Source organism: Salmo salar, chromosome ssa20 (assembly GCF_905237065.1).
Source record: "Salmo salar chromosome ssa20, Ssal_v3.1, whole genome shotgun sequence".
NCBI classification, from domain to species: domain Eukaryota; kingdom Metazoa; phylum Chordata; class Actinopteri; order Salmoniformes; family Salmonidae; genus Salmo; species Salmo salar.
Window position 1 is genome coordinate 28550233 of NC_059461.1, and position 25450 is coordinate 28575682.

Consider the following 25450-nt stretch of genomic DNA (forward strand, 5'->3'; position numbering starts at 1 on the left):
ACTCAAAGAATTATTACGATAGGCCTATTTGAATAAAACTATCCATGCAACCTTTCTTACTTAATCCAGTTTGACTCGTTAGACATAACCAGCACATCACAGATATGCATAGAGAACCAACATACAAGAGGTAAATTTCTGACCAGCATTTGTATCGGTGCCCTGCTCCCAGGGCTTTTTAGAACTACCGTAAATTCCGGACTATAAGCTGCAACTTTTTTCCCAGCTTTGAACCTCGCGGCTTAAACAATGACGCGGCTAATATATGGATCTTTCCCGCTTTCAATATTTTTTTTTTTCTCCAAAAAAACACATTCTGTGACGTGCTGTTTTTTGGCAGAATGAAGCTTTCATTAGACCAATGAAATTGCCGAACGGGTTAAGGTCAAACAACTTTTTTGTTTACTGTTTAGATTAAATCGGGCGCTCTCAAACTTCCCATCATTCTGATTACGGTAGTCATTTTGTCACCCTCATCATGGCAAAGACACAGAGAAATGCATATGATGCAGCTTTCAAGTTGAAGGCGATTGATCTGGCTGTTGGAGAAGGAAATAGAGCTGCTGCACGGGAGCTTGGTCTTAATGAGTCGATGATAAGACGTTGGAAACAGCAGCGTGAGGAATTGACTCAGCAGCGTGAGCAAAAAGACAACTAAAGCTTACTGCAAATTTTTTCTTTTTTTGTTACAAGCCGTGTTTCGTTAAAGTCTATTTATTTTTGTTACAAGCCGTGTTTCGTTAAAGCCTATTTATTTTTGTTACAAGCCGTGTTTCGTTAAAGCCTGTGTAAAGTTCATTTGTTTCAATGTACCGGTAGGCACCTGCGGCTTATAGACATGTGCGGCTTATTTATGTTCAAAATAATATATATTTTTTAATTCAGTGGGTGCGGTTTATATTCAGGTGCGCTTAATAGTCCGGAAATTACGGTATTTTCCTTTTTGCCTTAGATGTAATAGAACAGATTCCAGATCACAAATAATGAAAGTTACATTAGGTCATGCAGCTGTGACAATTGAATGTTACAAGTCTAGTAGTTGCCCGGGCACTCCTGACATCTTACTCCTCAGCACACTCGAAAAGCATGTCTTTGTCTGTGTTGGCTAATTTCAAGTTGAGTTATGATTGAAAGCAATTTTTGCTTTCAAACACAGTGTGCGTGTCCCAATTTAGTCAGGTACGCCATGGAATGCTAGGCCTCTATACTTTTTCAATCAAACCATCAAGTTTATTCACAAGTGACATGTCATATTTTGACATGTTCACCATTATAAAATAGAAAATAATTATGCAAAGCCTAAAACAGAGGAATGTATGTATACCCTTAAGTATGGACTTTTTAATGATGCAAAGAAAAGTAATCAAATAGTTACATTACTCTTTAAAATAAATACGATTACATCTAGACCAGGAACAGACATTTACAGCAACCCTTCAACCACACACACACATTGTGTTATCAAGGATTAGATGACAAGCTAATGACATACCACACCTCTCTAAGAATTAGTGGTGATCATAGTTGTAGAAGTCTTTCTAGACACTATTTTGACATTACCTAGTCTCAACTTCACAGCAGCATTTGCCATAGAATCCTGCTTTTGGAGGATATTTAAGCATCAATACCATACAGCTCATTGAGGTTTGATAACACAGAAAATCAGTTAACAATGAAATGGTGCAAGCTCCCCATAAAGTTCTGTTACATGGTAATCACAATTAAATCAATTAGCTCCTCTTCGGAAGGTTTAATACCATTTCGACAAATCCAATATTTATACAGTACCAGTCAAAAGTTTAGACACCTTCTCATTCAAGGGTTTTCTTTATTTTGACTGTTTTCTACATTGTAGAGTAATAGTGAAGACATCAAAACTATGAAATAAAACATATGGAATCATGCAGTAAACAAAAAAAGTGTTCAACTAAAAATATTAATTGTATGAGATTCTTCAGAGTAGCCACCCTTTGCCTTGATGACAGCTTTGCACACTCTTGGCATTCTCTCAACCAGCTTCATGAGGTAGTCACCTGGAATGCATTTCAATTAACAGGTGTGACTTGTTAAAAGTTACTTTGTGGAATTTCTTTCCTTCTTAATGCATTGGAGCCAATCAGTTGTGTTGTGACAAGGTAGGGTTGATATACAGAAGATGGTCTTTCACCAAATAGGGCTAAGTCCATATTATGGCAAGAACAGCTCAAATAAGCAAAGAGAAGCAACAGTCCATCATTACTTTAAGACATGAAGGTCAGTCTATCTGGAAAATGTAAAGAACTTTGAACGTTTCTTCAAGTGCAGTTGCAAAAACCATCAAGTGGTATGATGAAATTGGCTTTCATGAGGACCGCCACAGGAAAGGAAGACAGAGTAACCTCTGCTGCAGAGGATAAGTTCATTAGAGTTAACGGCACCACAGAAATTGCAGCCCAAATAAATGCTTCACAGAGTTCAAGTAACAGATACATCTCAACATTAACAGTTCAGAGGAGACTGCGTGAATCAGGCCTTCATGGTCGAAATGCTACAAAGAAACCACTACTGAAGGACACCAATAAGAAGAGAGTTGCCTGGGCCAAGAAACACAAGCAATGGACATTAGACCGGTGGAAATCTGTCCTTTGGTCTGATGAGTCCAAATTTGAGATTTTTAGTCCCAAACGCCGTGTCTTTGTGAGACGCAAAGTAGGTAAATGGATGATCTCCGTATGTGTGGTTCCCACCATGAAGCATGGAGGTGGTGTGCTGGTGCTTTGTTGGTGACACTGTCAGTGATTTATTTAGAATTCAAGGCACACAACCAGCATGGCTACCACAGCATTCTGCAGCGATACACCATGCCATTTGGTTTGTGCTTAGTGGGACTATCATTTTTTTTTTTTTTAACAGGACAATGCCCCAAAACACACCTCCACATTGTGTAAGGGCTATTTGACCACAAAGGGTGGCTACTTTAAAGAATCTCAAATATAAAATATATTTTGATTTGTTTAACACTGTTTGGTTACTACATGATTCCATGTGTGTTATTTCATAGTTTTGATGTCTTCACTATTTTCTACAACGTAGAAAATTGTAAAAATAAAGAAAAACCCTAACTTTTGACTGGTACTATATATATATATATATATATATATAAAAATCCAATAAAATAAATTCTACCCCTTTTCTTTTCATCTTGAAGGTACAATGCCATTACCCAACAGCAAAAACGACATTCTCCTGCTATGGTGCTACAGGATGGGAATATAGGAAAAGGCTTCAGCAAGAATTGATCGCTGCACTGGTCCAGTACGTGCTTTTCTTGCCTTATTCCTAATCAGGGATTGTTGATGTCATTAAAATGGCTCTTGACCAGCAGAACTATCTCTGTGAAAGGATGTCTTGAGCTATACGTTCAATTTCCATCGATGGAATGTACCGTTTTTGGAGTAGTCTCCCACAAAGCAATGGAGGCATAGGCAACATGTGTTAGGACATTTTGTTAACATTCAGCACAACAGTATGCATACATTCTCTCTTGAATGTATGTACCACTATAGTTTTTAAGCCTGTCATAGTCGTTCAAATGCTAATCTCTCATTCCAACTTTACTTCTATAAAATAAAATGTACAGCTCGCTCCTACATTCATCCAAAAATACTTTTCATTTTCAACCAAGACTGAATGAGGCTTTTCTTTGCAAAGTTTTGGTAACCCAGAATATCATTCAATTGATAAGTTGACATTTGTTTGTACATATGTAAGGCTGTCAGTCAGTACAACAAATAGTATAAAAAACTGTACATCGATGAGGCTCAATAGTAGTCAGGGTACCAATCTTTTTGTGCCATCATATGTCGCGGGCAGAGAAGGCCAGCCACTTGTAGATCATGTTTGGCATGAAAAGGAGTGGCATGATGGCACAAAGAGACTGGTACGCAGGCTAGCTCAATAGCACTGGATCCTGCTGGTACATTGTGGCAGTTTGCCTCGGAGGGCGGGAGCACTGTGTCCCATTCACAGCAAGCCATCATGTTCAAAGCTAGAGGGCAGGAGGGAGAAGGCAAAGGGAACAAACTTGATTCCAGTCCCACTGTAGAACTTATTTTGGAACTCCACCCTACGGAGAGAGAACAGAGATCACTGAATATAGAGTAAGCATTAATCAAAGCATTATAAAGGTGTGATGTGTTGCATTTTTACACAGATTTCCGGTCCTACACTGTCAATTCTGCAAGTTTAGTAAGTAACCAACCAGTGCAGCCTGAGAGCATGGAGGAAGGCAGACAGTCCCTCCATAACCAGGAGGATAGACACAGTGAGCACAGCGAATATCCCAAACACTGGCACCAGAAACATGATGCCCAGACTGGTGTCCATCCGCAGGCCCACCCGCATCACCATGGACCACAGCACCTCCGACAGCTCTGGGGGAGCAAGGACAAACAAATATCACAGTCTCTGATTTAATTAAATGTATTTGTTAAGTAAAAAGAAGACTTCAAGTCAGAGACATTACAAACATACCAACATTTTTTTTGAAGTTATCACAATTAAACCTAAAGGCTTATTTCCAATGTGTTCCTCTCTTACAATAAAATAAACTTTAAATGCTCATCCATCAGAAAGATGAATTTACCAAACTGTTTAGGTGTGGTGATACTCACGGGCATGTGCCAGACTCAGAGCCCAGAGGCGCAGGTAGGAGGCTGTGTTGGAGATGCAGCCCAGGCAGTACTCTATGGTGTGAATAGACTGGTGCAGGAACACATCCCCAAAGTCAAACTGTAAAAAAATAAAAATTAAATAAAAAAAGACATGGGTACTGAAAGTAATGGGTCCTCCTTAGGGTTGAATATTTTTCCAGTATTTTACAAATTGTTCCATCCTGAGAGAGAGAAATTAATTAAATAAATAAAACTTCTCCCAGGTAACCTGGTATTTCCCGCCAAAACCGGAAGTGTCATTCAAAAGCATATAAATGTGTCTAGATTTGATTAGAGCTTAGATCAGCATGAAAATTCAAACCTGATGCTACCGGAGCCTGATGAGACATATTAGACACATTTTATGAGCCCTACATTAACTTTTTAAGGTATAGGGGGCAGTATTTTTGATTTCGGATGAAAGCGTGCCCAGAGTAAACTGTCTAATACTCGGGCCCAGAGTCAAATATGTGCATATTATTAGTATATTTGGATAGAAAACACTCTGAAGTTTCTAAAACTGCTTGAATGATGTCTGTGAGTATAACAGAACTCATATGGCAGGCAAAAATCTGAGCAGAATCTAACCAGGAAGTGAGAATTCTGGTGCTTGTAGTCCTTTCAAGTCATTGCCAATGGAACACACAGCGAGTTAGGGTTCATTTTGCAGTTCCTAAGGCTTCCACTAGATGTCAACAGTCTTTAGAAAGTTGTTTGAGGCATCTATGATGAACAGAGACCGAACAAGAAGGCTGGGAAGTTGTAGACCCATCAGTTCATTGGCACGCGTTCATGTGAGAAGTGACCTGTGTTCCAAAACGTTTTTCAAGACACAGGAACCGTCCGGTTGGAATATTACTGAAGTTTCACGTTCAAAAGGCCCTAAAGATTGATGCTTTACAACGTTTGACATGTTTGAACGAAGGTAAATTGATTTTTTTTAAACTTTTCGGCGCGCTTCCTACATTTGGAGTAGCTGAACTGAACGCGCGAACATCAAGGAGCTATTTGGACATAAATTATGGAGTTTATCGAACAAAACAACATTTATTGTGGACCTGGGATTCCTGGAAGTGCCTTCTGATGAAGATCATCAAAGATAAGGGAATATTTCTAATGCAATTTATGATTTTAGATGACTCCAAAATGGCAGCTATCTGTATTGCCTAGTGTATTTTTCTCAGCGCAGTACTCAGATTATTGCAAAGTGTGCTTTCCCAGTAAAGTTATTTTGAAATCTTTCACAGCGTTAGCATAAAGGAGATGTTGATCTATAATTCTTTGAATGTCAGTTTAATATTTTATCAACGTTTATGACGAGTATTTTTGTAAATTGTAGCGCTGAGTCACCGGCAGTATTGGAGGCAAAATATTTTCTGAATGTCACGCGCCAATGTAAAATGGGGTTTTTGGATATAAATATGAACTTTATTGAACAAAACATACATGTATTGTGTAACATTGAGTCCTAGGAGTGTCATCTGATGAAGATCGTCAAAGGTTAGTGCTTAATTTTAGCTGTATTTCTGGTTTGTGTGACCCCTCCTGCTTGGAAAATGGCTGTGTGGTTTTTCTTGTGTTGGCACTGTCCTAACATAATCTAACTTTATGCTTTCGCCTTAACCTGTTAGGGCTAGGGGGCAGTATTGACACGGCCGGATAAAAAACGTACCCGATTTAATCTGGTTACTACTCCTGCCCAGTAACTAGAATATGCATATAATTATTGGATTTGGATAGAAAACACCCTAAAGTTTCTAAAACTGTTTGAATGGTGTCTGAGTTTAACAGAACTCATATGGCAGGCCAAAACCTGAGAAGATTCCATGCAGGGAGTGGGCAGTCTGACAAGTTGTGTTTCATCTTGGCTCTTTTTATTGAAGACTGAGGATCTTTGCTATAACGTGACACTTCCTACGGCTCCCATAGGCTCTCAGAGCCCGGGAAAAAGCTGAACGATATCGAGGCAGCCTCTGGCTGAAACAATTTATCGCGTTTGGCAAGTGGCCGATCAGAGTACTATGGGCTTAGGCGCATGCCCGAGTCGACCCCATGCTTTATTTTCTTTCGTCTGTTTGCCTAAACACAGATTCCCGGTCGGAATATTATCGCTTTTTATGAGAAAAATGGCATAAAAATTGATTTTAAACAGCGGTTGACATGCTTCAAAGTACGGTAATGGAATATTTAGAATTTTTTTGTCACGAATTGCGCCATGCTCGTCACCCTTATTTACCCTTTCGGATAGTGTCTTGAACGCACGAACAAAACGCCGCTATTTGGATGTAACTATGGATTATTTTGAACCAAACCAACATTTGTTATTGAAGTAGAAGTCCTGGGAGTGCATTCTGACGAAGACAGCAAAGGTAATAACATTTTTGTTATAGTAAATCTGACTTTGGTGAGTGCTAAACTTGCTGGGTGTCTAAATAGCTAGCCCTGTGATGCCGGGCTATCTACTGAGATTATTGCAAAATGTGCTTTCACCGAAAAGCTATTTTAAAATCAGACATATCGAGTGCATAGAGGACTTCTGTATCTATAATTCTTAAAATAATTGTTATGCTTTTTGTGAACATTTATCGTGAGTAATTTAGTAAATTCACCGGCAGTGTTCGGTGGGAATGCTAGTCACATGCTAATGTAAAAAGCTGGTTTTTGATATAAATATGAACTTGATTGAACAAAACATGCCTGTATTGTATAACATAATGTCCTAGGGTTGTCATCTGATGAAGATCAAAGGTTAGTGCTACATTTAGCTGTGGTTTGGGTTTATGTGACATTATATGCTAGCTTGAAAAATGGGTGTCTGATTATTTCTGGCTGGGTACTCTGCTGACATAATCTAATGTTTTGCTTTCGTTGTAAAGCCTTTTTGAAATCGGACAGTGTGGTTAGATTAACGAGAGTCTTGTCTTTAAAATGGTGTAAAACAGTCATATGTTTGAAAAATTGAAGTTTTTGCATTTTTGAGGAATTTGAATAACGCGCCACGGGATTACACTGGCTGTTGAGTAGGTGGGACGCTTGAGGTTAAAGCCTTTTTGAAAATCGGACAATGTGGTTGGATTAACAGAGGTGTATCTTTAAAATGGTGTAAAATAGTTGTATGTTTGAGAAATTAGAATTATGACATTTTGTTGTTTTGAATTTGCCGCCCTGATATTTCACTGGCTGTGTCCCGCAGGTGGTACGCTAGCGTCCCACGTAGCCCATAGAAGTTAACAACATTTAATGAGCCGAAGCCCAAAAAAGCCCAAATGATTGTGCCGCTATCCAATACATATGGGCTATTGCACATTACACACAATAGGAAAAAAAGCCCATAGATGTAGCTAGCTATATGCTCTTGTCATGACTGTCCTCTGATGATCAGAATGGGTCACATCAGACTGGTGTGGGGGGGGGGGTGACAGTAACCAGGCCTCTCTCTCTCTCAAAGAGGGGAGAGGGGGGAGCTGCTGGATGGCCGACCGTTCACACGGTTGGAAATTAACCCTTTAGTATCAACTAAAGCAGTGCACCAACCTTCTGTGTCAAGAAAACTTTTGCATTCAAAAAGCAAGCTGAGATCTACTGCTCAGATTTTTTTTTTTTTTTTTTTTACACATTAACCTCAAACAGTTTTGTAAGAATGAGGTTTGGGCAATAGGCCTAATACATTATCACAGCACATTGGCTATATGATTGGCCTGCCAATATTGTTAATCAGACCATGTTATATTTCAAAACTCAAGCTTTAGCTTTTTCGCAAAACAAAATAGATCAGTTGGTTTAGCACTTGTGAGGCACTGTGCAGCATGAATTTAAATAGTTAGATTTTTATATTACAGGACTGATGGTGCCTGCATTGATGGTCAACGAGGTCAAATCACAACGTCAATGATCTTCAGGTCGAAAAGTCAGAGCACTAGAAAGTTTCCCCAACCGCCTCTCACGGTCCCTGCTCTCTCCTTCCTTTCCTCCGGTGAGACTGACCAGAGAGGGGGACACCGTCTTCCACCTGACGGCAAAACTCGAGTCGCACCGCATGCACAAATTTATGTTGTTCCTATGACCAGAGAAAGTTAAATATTCCTTAATATTAAAATCGACACAACGAGCTGCTAATAATAAAAAAACGCAGGGCTATCGATACTTGGCTAATCATTCATTGCAGCCAGAGCGGAAGTACGGAGAAGCGCGTTTGTAATAGTGTTGAATGAAAACAGTGACAGTGCTGAATATAAACTTAAAACACTCAAAAACAGCAGCTCTTTGCTGTAATCGTTGAGTCTCTCTGTGGTCATGGTTTTAAAAGTAATTAAATCTTACGCAGGCTAGCAGCCTATTAAACTGGGTTATGGAAGCTCTGTAGCCACGGTAATTTGAGCTAGCCGATTGGGCGAGAAGCTCACCTCATATAGTCACTGGGACAGCTGATTAGCGGTCTTAAGTCAGATAGAGAAAAGCGAATATAAGTGAGACTTTCCTACTATGCTCATCACCAATGGGAACCGTTGACATGGCTGGTTATCTTCCAGAGTGAATAACTGTAGAAGATGAGTAAGGGGAGACCTCTTTAAGACAAATCAGAGCCATACAGCTGGAAGGCCAACAACTTTCCGAGAAGGCTTGGTTCCGAGCGAGATAAACGGCATTCAACACGTAAATACATAATACATTAATTATTTCTTATTCCAAACGGGCGGCAGTTCATGTGCAAGGTATATGATTAATGTGAGGACAGTCCTAGAGTGTATCCACGATAAGTGTCCTTTTTCTCCCCCCATTTCCATATGTTGTAACAAGCAGTCATATCTTGTCAGTCCACTAGGGACCTTAGTCTCACGTAAGTGTGTATTCTCTGTGTTATTATTTATTTAGTTAGCTAATACATAAATAATTAAACCAATTTGTGTAGTACTAAATAATGAGCAAGACTGGGGTTTTTGCAGATCCAAGACTGTTACGATCGTTCAGAATTATTAACCATTACCACTGTTTATCAATGTTATAGGTAAAGACCTTATAGTTTAATTCAGTTGATGGTAACTCCAAACAACTTCTTCAGTGGTGCCCCAAATCCTAATGAGTTAAATGTTACATGATTAATTTAAAATCAGGTACCAATTAAAAATAGTATATTAAATAAATAACAGTCATCAGATTAATAAAAGTAAAGTCACGACACTCTCTTGGGTAAATAAATGAAACTAGCTCCAGTAGGCTAATCTTTGAGTGAACTGTACCGTTTTACAGTACTGTATATGGACTGGAATTACGCATATCATTCAAACCATGATAAAGAGAACATGCGATTCTGGTGGAGCACATGCGGCCTACAAAGTCACAAGTATAGGCTAGAATTTAATTTTCAAATATAAAATTGGGGCTATTTGTATAATTAATAGGCTATACATTTCATAATATTTCCCCTAATGTTATTTGCATCCCTCCTCTTTCTCTCTCTATTGTTGCTTCATTCCTTCCTCGCTTTCAACAGTTAAATGAAATCAGTATTATTGTCCTCACCTTCATCATTATAATGACATCCTTGAATAATATAGGACTAGAATTAGATGCAAAAGGGTTTATCTTCTCTTCATGAAGATTGAATGGTTATGGGAAATGTGCTTTCTGTAGCACAAACTCCAAAAAGTTCTGGGACACTAAAGTCCATGGAGAATAAGAGCACCTCCTCCCAGCTGCCCACTGCACTGAGGCTAGGAAACACTGTCACCACCGATAAAGCCGCAATAATTGAGAATTTCAATAAGCATTTTTATATGGCTGGCCATGCTTTCCACCTGGCTAGCCCTACCCCAGTCAACAGCCCTGCACCACCCACAGCAACTTGCCCAAGCCTCCACCATTTCTCCTTCACCCAGATCCAGAGAGCAGATGTTCTGAAAGAGCTGCAAAATCTGGACCCCTACAAATCAGCCGGGCTAGACAATCTGGACCCTCTCTTTCTAAAATTATCCGCCGAAATTGTTGCAACCCCTATTACTAGCCTGTTCAACCTCTCTTTTGTATCGTCTGAGATCCCCAAAGATTGGAAAGCTGCTGCGGTCATCCCCCTCTTAAAAGGGGGAGACACTAGACCCAAACTGCTACAGACTATCTATCCTACCCTGCATTTCTAAGGTCTTCGATAGCCAAGTTTACAAACAGATCACCGACCATTTTGAATCCCACCGTACCTTCTCCACTATGCAATCTGGTTTCCGAGCTGGTCATGGGTACACCTCAGCCACGCTCAAGGTCCTAAACGATATCATAACCGCCATCGATAAGAGACAATACTGTGCAGCCGTATTCATCGACCTGGCCAAGGCTTTCAACTCTGTCAATCACCACATTCTTATCGGCAGACTCAACAGCCTTGGTTTCTCAAATGACTGCCTCACCTGGTTCACCAACTACTTATCAGACAGAGTTCAGTGTGTCAAATCGGGGGGCCTGTTGTCCGGACCTCTGGCAGTCTATGGGGGTGCCACAGGGTTCAATCCTCGGGCCGACTCTTTTCTCTGTATACATCAATGATGTCGCTCTTGCTGCTGGTGATTCTCTGATCCACCTCTACGCAGACGACACCATTCTGTATACTTCTGGCCCTTCTTTAGACACTGTGTTAACTAACCTCCAGACGAGCTTCAATGCCAACTCTCCTTCCGTGGCCTCCAACTGCTCTTAAATGCAAGTAAAACTAAATGCATGCTCTTCAACCGATCGCAGCCCACACCTGCCCACCCAGCATCACTACTCTGGACGGTTATGACTTAGGTATTTGTAGTTGTCCACATATTCTAGGTGTCTGGTTAGACTGTAAACTCTCCTTCTAGACTCACATTAAGCATCTCCAATCCAAAATTAAATCTAGAATCAGCTTCCTATCTCACAACAAAGCATCCTTCACTCATGCTGCCAAACATACCCTCGTAAAACTGACTATCCTACCGATTCTGGACTTCGGCGATGTCATTTACAAAATAGCCTCGAACACTCTACTCAGACTGCATCCAATTTGCTATCACAGTGCCATCCGTTTTGTCACCAAAGCCCCATATACTAACCACTACTGCGACCTGTATGCTCTCGTTGGCTGGCCCTCGCTTCATATTCTTCTCAAAACCCACTGGCTCCAGGTCATCTATAAGTCTTTGCTAGGTAAAGCTCCGCCTTATTGTGTTGTTTGTGTTGCACTGCTTTGCTTTATCTTGGCCAGGTCGCAGTTGTAAATGAGAACTTGTTCTCAACTAGCCTACCTGGTTAAATAAAGGAGAAATAAATCAAAAATAAAAATGGGCCTGAATAAATAACTGCTATAGCCTACCGCCATTGCGCGTTCATTCTTCTTTCAAACTACCCGTGAGTTCTATTGGTTGCTGTATTTAACATTCAGCAAAAAAGAGATTGCATCCCACTTCGAATAGTCTATTGGTATAAGAAATGAAAAAAAATTATAATAAAAAAAAAAAGGAATATCCAGCAAGCTATTCTAGATTTTCCTGCATGGGACTCCAAGAGAAAGGCCAGCGGAGCACAGGTGGTTACATATTGTGCAAGAGAAAGAGGCTATAAGTTAAGCTTATTATGCATAACTCATTATTAATTAGCTAAATACAAGGCTAATATTGCATTGAATTGATTACCTGAAAGGGGTAGGCTAGGACATCTATATATCAATCTAGAACAGGATGATCCATTGTGGATGCAATTTGAATGGAGTTGATGGCGAGAGAGAGAGTGCTAATGGGTGCAAGGATTTAATTAAAGCAACGATATTCGAGTGATAAGCTGTTTTAAAACACAACAGCTGCAATTTAAAAAAAATCTTCATAATTAAAAAAAGGTGACCCGCAAAAGCCAGATAGAGATGGGTAAATTAGACGTGCATTAAGTCTCTATATTACTGTGGTATAGGCTATGCTGCAGCAAATGTAGGCCTACCTGTTACAAGAAAAAAGTTACCATGATGAAATTATACTTCAAGGTGGTCTACATGCATTGTGAACTACACTCCATACTGAGATGGGCTGTCTCTTCCCACTCTCTGAGCGTTGATTCATCATGAGTCTGTAGAGAAGCCATATTTAGACATCGCATATAATTTACCGGTTTCTCGCAGTTATTTATCCCGGGAAAAGGGAGTGGTTTTGGACGGTAACTGGGTTCCTGCCATTCAACCCTAGTACTCATACTGTTGTCATCAGCTAACCTCCTCTTTCTGCTGCTCTCTGCTGGTGGAGAGGTCATTGTGGACACTGCCCTCCTCCATGTCATAAGCCCTCATCAGGGAAAGCTCTTCCTCGCTGTGCCGCCGCACACGCTCATAACCCTGGGGAGGGACACACACACACGCCACACTTACAACCAGAGCACACTCCTATAAACAGACTACACACCACCATACTGTTACAACCAGAACACAGACTCATATATGGACAAACTACACACACGCCCATGACTCTTGAGGTCAGAAACAGAGACACACACACACACACACACACACACACACACACACACACACACACACACACACACACACACACACACACACACACACACACACACACACACACACACACACACACACACACAAAGCCTCACCCTGTACATTCCCATGAGGTTGGCTCCTCCGTTGTGCAGAAAGTAGAGGTAAACTGGTTTCCCCAGCAGTAAGACAGGCACTGATAGTAGAGCAATTACCACCAGAAACACCTGCAGCCCAACCTACCGTAGCAGAGGGACACAACAGACAGGTCTGTTACAGTTGACCCAAAACACACGGCCAAGGCAACAAAGGAGTGGCTCAAGAAGAAGCACATTAAGGTCCTGGAGTGGCCAAGCCAGTCTCCAGACCTTAATCCCATAGAAAATCTGTGGAGGGAGCTGAAGGTTCAAGTTGCCAAACGTCAGCCTCGAAACCTTAATGACTTGGAGAAGATCTGCAAAGAGGAGTGGGACAAAATCCCTCCTGAGATGTGTGCAAACCTGGTGGCCAACTACAAGAAACGTCTGACCTCTGTGATTGCCAACAAGGTTTTCCCACCAAGTACTAAGTCATGTTTTGCAGAGGGGTCAAATACTTATTTCCCTCATTAAAATGCAAATCAATTTATAACATTTTTGACATGCGTTTTTCTGGATTTTTTTGTTGTTATTCTGTCTCTCACTGTTCAAATAAACCTACCATTAAAATTATAGACTGATCATTTCTTTGTCAGTGGGCAAACGCACAAAATCAGGAGGGGATCAAATATTTTTTCCCCCTCACTGTAGTAGTGCACTAAATAGGGAATAGGATGCCATTTGGGACGCAGGCACTGTGTGATCCCCATCTTTGTACCTGTCCTGGGAAGAGGGGCGGCACCCCATCCCCCTGCATGAGGAACATGTTGATGAAGTGAATGAGGATGCTGGGGGCCATCTGGGAGTCACGGGCAGAGAAGGCCAGCCACTTGTAGATGATCATGAAGACCAGGTAGCCAAACAGACACAGCAGGAACAGCAGCTCCGGGAGGAATACTAAATACAGGTTGAACTTCTTTCTGAAGTGTCTGCACAGACAGATAACAGGGCTTTAAAGTGTCTGCACAGACAACCAAACAGGGCTTTAAAGTGTCTGCACAGACAGACACAGACAACAGGGCTTTAAAGTGCCTGCATGGACAAACAGAGCTTTGAGGATTCAGAGCAGGACATTCTGTATCTTTAAATTGGCCATAATCTTATATAGTTCTTAACATTCCAGTGCTGATATTGTGGGAATGTGTGTGCTATAACTCACAGGTGGTTGAAGACACCTAGGATGACCCCGAAGCTCATGTGAATGATACCCACAATCACAGACATCTTCATCTTGTAGGAGTTCAGAAAGGTCAGACGATTTGTCGCCAAGTTCCAAATCTACATAGTGGAAGAAATTAGGATAACCCCGTCAGGTTGAGGTATGGACAGACTACATCACAGTCAGATTGATGGGATCGTTAACAAATATTGTTATAAGAACATTAAAATGAGTAATGATCCATGATTTACTTTATTGGCTCTGGTTGGTAAGAGGCAAGTGTGTATGGTTATGAAGGGACAGGGAATAACTTGTGTGTACTTGTGTGTAGTGAACATAGAGATAAGACAAGGCCATTTATGACCATGGATCATAAAGCCATATACTTACTGGGTCAATGCCCAAAGGGTAGGGTCCATTGAAAACCCCAGGGACAATGGGATCAAGGGTCAGAATGGCATTGGTGCGGAGCGTGGAGTCCCTTTTAAAGAAAATACCAAAGTCAACAATTATAACAAAGAGCAAACTATCAGGTGATTTAATGTCACATGCATTGTTATTGATATTTTTATACTTTATTTTACATTTAACTCATATGTAATTGAAAAAAAAAATCTATTCAATCAGTGATTAGGAAAAGGGATAGCTTCTTCAGGAGATCAATGATCATAGCAATGAATGAATGACAAATCTCTAGCATGTCATCATCATAAACCTGACATTTTTAGAGACAGTGTACAATTTTCTATGTACTCCATATCATTAGGAAAACAGTGCTTACACACAGTGTAGACACCCAATAATCCACAAATGACTTTAGTTTCAATGACAGGTATTTGTATCGCTTTTATAATAAACAAATGTATTTACAGTGTTACATATTAGTTTATAGGACATAACGTTCTTCAAAAGTAGATATAATTTATTAAAAGGGCTGTATCTCAATCCATTTTAAAAATCGTATTTTCTGGTGCTCTTAAATTAATGTGGTGCTTCTAACTTTTAAAAATTGGGAGCACCAGTTCGACCAATGAAAAATGTTAATCTAGAGCCCTGGGTACATTACAGAACAGATTATAGTACTAACCAAGTCCAATTTCCAGATGTAAACATGGCGCTGACGTTCCAGCCAGAGCCAAAGACGTTGAGAGACTTGGAAAAGCAGTCGTTGTAGATGAGGCCGGTATAGACCGAGAACAAGCCCATCATCAGGATGATGTAACGGCCCTCGAAGAACGTGTTCCAGATCTGAGCATACAAACACACCAATGTCAATGTAGGGGAAATAATCTAGCTAACCATATTTCCTGTTAACTTATTCATATGGGCCCTGGTCAAACCTAGTGCACTACATAGAGAATAGGGTGCCATTTGAGACGCACCCCCAAGAGCCTCTCCCTGGCCCTCTCACCTCATTTCTTGTGCGCTTCAGTTTGCGGTTGTCCTCATACAGCACCATCCAGAGAGCAAACAGAGCCATGATCATACCATGGCCCAGGTCTCCAAACATCACAGCAAACAGGAAGGGGAAGGTGACGACTGTGTAAGGAGCTGTTAGACAACAGACAAAACAAGACATCACATTCCATATACACATTTAACTATCCCTCAAGTTCATCGTCCATTCTTGTTAGGAGTGGAAATGTGTCTCTGGCTACAGGCATGTAGCTCATACACATAGCAAACAAACAGAAAAACCGTAGGCTTAATGACAGCTTCTTAAATGTACTAATCAGTGGTCATTGACTGACGAGGTCTTACTGTACCTGGGTTAACCTCTCTATAGTTTCCCACTCCATAGGCCTCCACTATGCTCTGGAAGCCTGAGGTGAACTTGTTGGTCCTTATCAGGGTGGGCGGAGTGTCATTGCTGGGGATACGGTTGACAAAAGAAGGCACTGTGGCTCCACTTTTCCTCTGTGAAGGCAAGCCAATAACGTCAGACAGACCATGATTATTGCAACGTTGTTAGTCTAAAAGTTACATAGAGGTTTTTTGAGGGCAAGCCAATAACTTGAGACAAAAATGTATATTTTCCAGAGGGTAAGGCAGAAACCTAAGAGCTTATCAAATAGCAAGTAAGTTCAAATACTTTAAGACCATACATCAAGCCTCGTTTTTGGAAGCCTCATTTAAGCTATGTTTAAAGGATTAAACCCCTGGCTGAACCCTGACATGGACTACTGCCATTGAACTGACTGTGACCTTAATTATGCACATTAGCCAGTGCAATTAATGAATGGACAGAAGCCCTGGTAGCCATCAATTGGGACCCAACAGGAACTAACATGACTAGTTTATTCAATATGGCTTAGACCATCAGACGTGGTCAAGATAAGATCAATGCCACTCCTCTCTTTCTACACTAACCATGGCCCCATTACTAAAGCAGGTCATGCTGACTAGGTGTGTGAATGTGTTGGTTTAGCCAAATACTGAACTTAGAAGGGGGAGGTCACAAACAATGACATTACAATCCAAAATGTAAAGAGTGAAGCCCAACAATGATATACACAGGTAGCCTTGGTAACAACGAGCTGACTGACCGAGCCTTCCTCTAGCGCCCGCCGCAGGGTCGACAGGTCGTTGACAGGGCACCACACCTCGGCTATCAGACACTTGTTAGTGACGTCAAAGCTGCACAGGTTGAGGATGTAGTAGATGGCCTTCATCTTCTTGACCTGGATGACCCAGGTGTAGACAGACTCAGAGGCCTTGTTCAACACCTGTCTCAGGTAGTCTTCTGTCCTATGGAGAACCTGGGGACAGCCAGCGTGGGAAGAGGAATAGTATTACATTTTAACAATGGGAGGGTTTCCCATCCATTTAGAATATATAGAGGGTGTGGGCAAATGATGAATGACTGTTTAAGAATGTTCTGTGCATGAGAGAATCTTCCAATGCACATGCTAGGGAGGGAATTTGAGTGTGCATGCTGGTAGTTTTAGTGTGTGTGTTAATGTTCGGATGAATGAGAAAGAGAAAACAAAGAGGGAGCCTTCAGCTAAGACCTCATGGAGATCATATGCTGGGACTGGAGGTTAATGCAATTATTTTTTTCCTCCGGGGGTAGAACATCCAGAAGGATTGATCTGAACAGTCTACCACACAGCAAGGCACAAGCTAAGTCATTTGACCCCACAGTGGTCATGACAGAAAACGCGCTCTGGCGCATGAGTGAGAGCGCTCTCTTTCTGTCGCTCCTGAGAAATATACCCCTCACACTCCATCCCGCTTCTTCCCAAAAAGTTATGTTCTAAATCACTCTAAACACCTGCTGTCCATGCCTCGCTCTAGCCAGAAGCACAAGGCCCATTCTGTGAGGGATACCTCCAGCACTTCTTTACCATCAGCCAAGCTTCATTTTGTATTTCATCTCTAACAGCCCAAGTCACAAGTCTTGCAACATCCTCCTTTGTTAAAATTCCTCATCAAGCACAAGATATTTCAACAGCTAAATCCAGAAGCAGGAAGACCTTAAGCTGTAAGCCATTGATAGTTTGCATTTTAACTAGCAAAATGTTGCTGTTTTAAAGCTAATTTCCTGCAATTCTAATTGCCGCTGTTAAATACATTTATGGGAAACACTAACTTATGAGCCTCATGAGCTTAGTTCAACTCTCGTACCCCATCAACTCGTACCCCATCAACATTGTAAATGTAAACAAACACTAAAACCTCAAAACACGCTTAAAACTAACATTTTTATATCTTGGATGGTCAGTCCTTGCATCCATATATACATTTGAGAGTGGTTACATTTCTCCAGGCCCTGCCTCAGCTTTTTACCAAAACAGAGACGGGTAGGGCTCTTCATTATCATTTCAACTGCAGACTTGCCCTTTAAAAACAAAATATAAATAAATAAAGCATCAACCACTATCTTGTTGCTGACAGGGCTTTTATAGAGCTTACAGTGTGCAGGTCCTGGATGCGAGTCCTGAGTCCCTCCACAACGTCATTCCTCTCCTCATTGCTGTTAGGGTATGGATACACGTGACAGTGGTAGCTGAGGGGCAAAAAAAGGAGATGATGCCGTTATTATCACACAGGTTAAAGTCACCGTCTTCAGAGCTTGTTGGGGGGAACATTAGGCCTAATGGTTTGACAGAGAATGACCTCAGGCTGAAAGTGGAACAGGAGGTCATTGGGAGAGGCGGTTTAATTACCAGTCACAGATCTTCTTGACTTTCTGTCCGATCTGCTCACCCCAATAGGAGACGAGAAACACCACACTCTTAGTTGGCTCACCCTGCAATAACCATAGAACAGAAAGTGGTTTAGAATAAACACACAGTAAGGCAGAGGTGAGAGGTTCTACTGCTCATAGGCCCAACACAGATGCTGTTATATTTAGCTATGTGATAAACAGCATCTTATTCTTTTATCTTTGATTTCACACTCAAGCACAAATGGTTAACAATATCTTTCACGCAGAACAAGATTGACCCACCGTGTCAGGGTCCTCCAAATACTCGTCAATTTCAGAGTAGCTAAGAATGGTGTAGCCCTTACACACTCTCCACAGCATGCGCTCAAAGGCCTCTATCTTCACCCTCTGAATCAGCCCTGATATAAACCTGCAGGGGGAGGGGAGAGAAACAGGGTGCTACAGTAAACAGGCACACACAAGTGTGTATAAATCTATATGCCTGCTAATAGACCGTTACCCTAATTTGGCTCCTAGCCGCTGCATGCTGGTGTACTCCATCATGGAGTCCTCTAGGAAGGAGAACTCCTCATGCTGGGCGTGCAGGGGCTCACGCTGGGAAAAATTGCATTTTCTTAGCATAAGGACACACATACCAAAATACATACCCCAAATTCACACCAGGAGAGAAAAACACATTGCTAGAAAAAAGGCTACATTTTGCCCAGGAATGAATGAGGTTTTGGCTAATCCAAGATTTATCCCCCAAAACCTCCTATATAGAGGGGAGGAAAGAGCAAAGTAATTGTCACAATGGAAGCAGCCACGCCAAATCATTGGATTTAAACTATTTAGTGTCTCTTCCTCAAGCATACCGAAGCAAGTGCTCTGAAGTCAAACAGTGGAGCAGAGCATTTGGTCAGTAGTGGGATCTTGCTTTGTGGAGGAGCTGTTGGACTTACTTCTGTGCTGCGGTGCACAAAGTTGCGTGTGATGCGCAGCATGTGTGTGTACTCGGTCAGCTCCAGGAGGTTCTTCTGTAGCTTCTCCTTATTCCTGGTCACCTCGCTCAGCTCCACCTCCAGCCTCTGCAACTGCTCCTGGAGACAGCCATACATAGAGTGTCAATTAGCAATGATAATATGGGATGTCCCAAATGGCACCCTATTCTCCATATAGTAAATACACTGAACAAAAATATAAACGCAACATGCAACAATTTCAAGGATTTTACTGAGTTACAGTTTGTATAAGGGAATCAGTCAATTAAAATAAATTCATTAGGCCCTAATCTATGGATTTCACAGATATGCATCCTGTTGGTCATATATACCTCAGAAAAACAATATCTGGTGTAACCACCATTTGCCTCATGCAGCAAGACACATCTCCTTCACATAGAGTTGATCAGGCTGTTAATTTTGGCCAGTGGAATGTTGTCCAAATGGATGTGCAAAGTTGCTGGATATTGGCGGGAAATGGAACACGCTGTCGTACACGTTGATCCAAAGCATCCCAAACATGCTCAATGGGTGACATGTATGGAGAGTATGCAGGCCATGGACGAACTGGGGCATTTTCAGCTTCCAGGAATTGTATATAGATCCTTGTGACATGGAGCAGTGCATTACCATGCTGAAACGTGATGGCGGCGGATGGCTGGCACGACAATGGGCCTCAGGATCACGTCACAGTATCTCTGTGTATTCAAATTGTCATCGCTAAAATTCTATTGTGTTTGTTGTCCGTAACTTATGCCTGCCCATACCATAACCCCACCGCCACCATGGGGCACTCTGCTCACAATGTTGACATCAGCACGCCCATACAATACCATACACACGCTGTCTGCCCGGTACAGTTGAAACCGGGATTCATCTGTGAAGGGCACACCAGTGGCCAACGTGCCAGTGGCCATCGAAGGTGAATATTTGCCCTCTGAAGTCAGTTACATCGAACTGCAGTCAGGTCAAGACCCTGGTGCGGAGAACGAGCACGCAGATGAGCTACCCTGAGACGGTTCCTGACAGTTTTTGCTGAAATTCTTTGGTTGGTCAAACCCACAGTTTCATCAGCTTATGCTGGAGAAATTAACATTCAATTATCTGGCAACAGCTCTGGTGGAGATTCCTGCAGTCAACATTCCAATTGCACACTCCCTCAAAACTGTAGACATCTGTGGCATTGTGATGGGTGACAAAACTGCACATTTTAGAGTGGCCTTTTATTGTCCCCAGAACAAGGTGCTTCTTGATATGCCACAACTGTCAGGTGGATGGATTATCTTGGCAAAGGAGAAATGTTCACTAACAGGGACATAAACAGCAAACCAACATTTAACATGTTGTGTTTATATTTTTGTTCAGTGTATATGGTGCCATTTGGGACAAATAAAATACTTAAATCTTATGAAAAAAAGGATTCAGAACATTTTAGAGAATGAGAGACAGGTAGAGTGTGCTAACCATTATAACCAGGACATGCTTGGGCTGGGGTGCAATCGGGTTCACTTCTCCCTCTGGAAGTGGGATGTCTGCTCTCTTGATTTCCCTTAGAAGGTACCCTGTCAAAGACGCAGTGAAGTCTTAGTACACAACACACAAACAGTCACTGAATCTATTTGTTTAAAATACTACATCTACAGCAATAAGCTTAATCTTTTTTCCTTTAAAAACTATATAGTGTTTTTCATTGAATCTTAGTCTCTCTACTCTGCCTCACACTAATTATCTCGCTTTTCCCTCAGGAACTCACATTCCTCTGAGAAACCTACCCCAACAGTCCTTGTACTTTCCTTTTTTGGGGGCCTAAATTTAATCTCCAAGCGTCTGCCTCCAATTAAGCCTGAGTTTAGATTCCTTTAAATGAGACTCATTGGCCAGGGCACAGTGTATCTCAGAACTGTACAGTGGTCATGTAATGGAGACTGGGATTTGTGCAGCAACTGTGTGAAAGTTAATGAGTTATTCAGGAGTGCATCAATGCCCATCACTTTTAAACAGGGGTGAAAGTAAACCTATACGGTCCAGTACAGCATCCCAGCAAAATAAATAGTGGGGGTACACCGTACCGTTAAAACATGAACCTATCACAATAATTAACACAAAATGCCAAGAAAACTATAGTTATCACACCATTATTTAACCTTACTGTATGTCAGTCGCATGAACATTTAGCAAAATGACTTGAAACCGGGTTGTATAAGCTCCAAATTGCGTTGTGGTTTGGCGAGAACACTTACATTTTGCCAAGGCGGAGATGAGTGGCCAAGACCGAGACGCATGTGGACGCATCAATTTGGGCCCAATGGGAGAATGTGATTACAATACACGTGTAGGTTTTGGGACAGATGTCTTTCCATTCATCAAATTGCGGGTGCACAGATTGGATGCTGGAATTATTTTGTGAGTGGAAGAACGTACACGGGGAGCCTACAGGAGCACCTGTTTGAAGTGATTGACAACCAGATGAACTCATCATGGCTGGTTGTGTTCATGCTACATTAAAAGGTAATACATGTTAAAAGTTTTATGACAATACTTTACTAAGCCCACAGATCATATGAAATGATTAGAGATACTATACGCAATTCTATGATTACACCAGGGCTATATATATATTTTTTTTTTTAAATGTGCACGCACACACATAGGGAGTCCCGTACCGTAAGAAATTACATATACTTTCACCCCTGCTTTTAAGTTAGGAACAAACCAACCTGTTTTATCCTTACCTAGAATTCTCTCCATTTCCTCACATCGTTTTATCTCAGTGACAAACTTCCGCTGGAATAGGTTTACGCTGGGGTTGAGCTGAAACAGTAGGAGCAGAGCCACATTGTTACTGTCACCACGAACACACACCTGTCTAAGCTGATATTGAATGGATTTTACAAATAATTGCCAACATTCCACATTCTTTCTGATGCACAACCCTACAGGGCAAGTTGCAACATTTTGAGATGTCACTATGAACTCAAACTGGTTCACAGACTTCTCACGATCCTATTAAAAATGTCAGTAAACAAGCACATCCATAATCTACTGTACTTGGTAAGGTTAGATATAGTCTGATTAATCAGGCTGTAATACACAATTAATTGGCATCTACAGACAAAGATTTGTGCAAAATTGTGTAAATGTTGCTTACAAGCCAGAATGTTGAATGAAATTACATTGGAACTTACTCCACTGGTTGTCTATGCGGTATGTCCTTCAGCTGCTCGAAATTTGAGACAAAATATCCACAGGAAAGTATTGCTTATGTAACCGATGTGAAATCGCTAGTTAGTTTGCGGTGGTGCGCGCTAATAGCGTTTCAATCAGTGACGTCACTCGCTCTGAGACCTGAAGTGGTTGTTCCCCTTGCGTTGCAAGGTCCGCGGCTTTTGTGCGATGGGTAATGATGCTTCGTGGGGTGTCAGTTGTTGATGTGTGCAAGGGTGTCTGGTTCGAGCCCAGGTTGGGGCGAAGAGAGGGACGGAACCTACACTGTTACACTTAGGCAACTTTTTAGAAAGCTGGTAGTTCGGTTTGGAACCAAGGTAAATGTACTTTTATGTTGGATATTCGGTTTTCTATCGCCAAACATTGAACCAAGTATGCCATGACAATGAACATTGTATATTCTGAGTCAGGGGACGTTGGAGAACAATTCACCTTTTTTTTGTATTTGTCTTTCAATTTAAACAAATAAAAAGGGAAAAAGGGTTGGATTATTCTCCATCCTCGTCTGATTCAGAATATACAATTTTCATGTACTGTTCGGCTCAATAGCTATTGACAAGAGAAAACTGAATATCCAATATAAAACCATATACCTACTGGCTCTCTAAAAAGTCTGGTCAACAATACATTCCACTGGACATTTGTCTACAATTTTGAGCAGCTGAAGGACAAACCGCACAGACAACCAGTAGAGTAAATTCAAATCTATTTGTATTCAACATTCTGGCTTGTAAGGAACATTTACACAATTTTGCACACAAATGTTTCAGGTTGTATATACACCAATAAATGGTGTATTACAGCCTGATTAATCAGACTAGGTTAGGCAAGACTTGTTATCTAAGCCAGTGTTTCCAAACTCCACTCCTCAAGTCCCATGTGGCTCAGTTGGTAGAGCATGGTGTTTGCAACGCCAGGATTGTGGGTTCGATTCCCACGGGGGACCAGTACGGAGAAAAAAAATGGATGCATTCACTACTGTAAGTCGCTCAGGATGAGAGCGTCTGCTAAATGACCAAAATGTAAAATGTCAAGTAGCCACAACAATAAGTTGAATCAAGTGTTTTTGTCCAGGGCTACAACAAAAAAATGTGTGCTGTTGGGGATACTCGAGGATCAGAGTTGGGAAACACTGATCTAAGCTATTTTATCAGGTCTGGTGTTAGGAACGCTCTAGTTCTCAAACTCTAGGCGGCATTCTGCCTTCTCCCTACAGTTCTCAGACATCATGAGTTTCGCCCATGGCTGCCTCATGCGAACTATAATTCCCACGCTGTTTTAACATTTAGAAACGTCAAAAAATCTTCGCTTGCGATACCAATTTCGAAATATGTAACCTCATCTTCCAAAATAAAAAATATACACTTACTGTAGCAGCTTCGCACAGATCCATAAACTATGGGTGCCTCCATCCGACGAAACTAAACCAAGTTACCGCTTACACACAGGTGTTCAGAGCATGCTAGATAGCTAATTAGCACAGGTAACCAAGCGCTGTAACATGGAGATATGGCCATGTGGGAACACTAACCCTATCAAGGTGTGTATAAATGTTATCTTTAAAAATGATTTATATTTACATAAAATAAGTTCCTTATGCTTCCAAACCCGTAACGCAAATGGTGCATGTTAATGTTCAGACTGAGCGTCAGGGATCTTAACAAAACTCCCCCCTTGAAAAGACGCCTTCGTCCAATAACTCGTGTAATGTAATGCCTGGAACTGAGAGTCATGATCAAGGGCTAGGGTCGGGCAACATTCTACATACCTGATCATGTCTGACAGCTCACAATGCAACTGTACCATCAAAGAGAGATTAACTTTGACAGCTGCGCTAGTTACATGAGACTGTTTATTTGGGAAGCAATCAGTAAGTTACTTACGTCTCTGAATTCCACCAGACCTATTTCTCCCAGTTCGCTAATGCAGTCATATGCCGATCCAGACTGCAGAAACATCTGGGCCAAACACATCTCTTCACTTCGGAACAACGAACCCATCTTGACAGCTTGCTCTTGTCCTTACAATACAAACGGCTAGTTAGCTTCAACTACAGCTAACTAACGTTAGTCTCGAGCGCAAACCACTTAACTGGGTAGGCTTATAAATGCGGGTTCCGGCGTCGTTGGAAGTAGCTACCTAGCATGCTAGCTAAAAAACTACTGATGAGCATTCGCTTCAACACCGTGTCAATCATTGGCTAATCAGTGATACGTCTCGAGTCCAGTCTCAAGACGTTCCCGTCGAAGTGGTTGTTGAAGTCATCTTGCTGTAGCCATATAACGTAGCTATCGATAGAGAACCAGAAGATCCTAGCTAGTAGGAGCTCTGTCACTTGGGCTAGCTAGCTCTGCTTCCGTGAACACTTCTCAATTTAGTTGTCGTAGTTAGCAGAAGCTACTGTTAGCTAACTGACACTAGAAACAATCATGTTTGGTAGCAAACTATGACTATAAGCACATTTAAACTTGAAACTTCAATAAAGACTAGAGTAGCTCGTTTTATTAAATACTCTCGAAATCATGCGCACTTTGATATCGCGCTTGTAGGCAAGTTACAAATTCCACGTCATTTCATACAACTCTTGTGCGTGCTCTGGGGC

At 41.4% G+C, this 25450-nt stretch overlaps 1 protein-coding gene across 2 annotated transcripts; it reads right to left on the reverse strand.

Annotated features, from left to right (window-relative positions):
- Window positions 1-3055: 3055 nt before the first annotated feature.
- LOC106580324 (V-type proton ATPase 116 kDa subunit a2) lies at window positions 3056-25450 on the reverse strand. 2 transcript variants are annotated; one of them, XM_014161209.2, is made up of 20 exons: window positions 24218-24456; window positions 22356-22434; window positions 21088-21185; window positions 19585-19722; window positions 19143-19237; window positions 18926-19052; window positions 18642-18724; window positions 18388-18481; window positions 17019-17231; window positions 16239-16389; window positions 15884-16023; window positions 15560-15720; window positions 14863-14953; window positions 14473-14591; window positions 14032-14242; window positions 13293-13415; window positions 12901-13020; window positions 4653-4770; window positions 4241-4412; window positions 3056-4105 (listed from the first exon to the last, which is right to left on the reverse strand). In XM_014161209.2, exons 1-20 carry the CDS (start codon window positions 24239-24241, stop codon window positions 4003-4005), a joined length of 2460 nt encoding a protein of 819 aa, XP_014016684.1. In that variant the 5' UTR covers window positions 24242-24456; the 3' UTR covers window positions 3056-4002. The 2 variants fall into 2 exon arrangements, with proteins under 2 accessions (XP_014016684.1, XP_014016683.1); XM_014161208.2 differs by lacking the exon at window positions 24218-24456 and adding an exon at window positions 24732-25450 and having other exon boundaries at window positions 3057-4105.

Bases quoted from the DNA above. Each gene is read 5' to 3' on its own strand.
- LOC106580324 (XM_014161208.2), bottom strand. From the start codon at position 24,848: ATGGGTTCGTTGTTCCGAAGTGAAGAGATGTGTTTGGCCCAGATGTTT. The intron at 22,435-24,731 runs GTAAGTAACTTA...CTACTGTTTCAG, and splicing joins GTCTGGTGGAATTCAGAGAC to CTCAACCCCAGCGTAAACCT. The intron at 17,232-18,387 runs GTAAGCTCTATA...GGCTGTCCCCAG, and splicing joins GCATCCAGGACCTGCACACT to GTTCTCCATAGGACAGAAGA.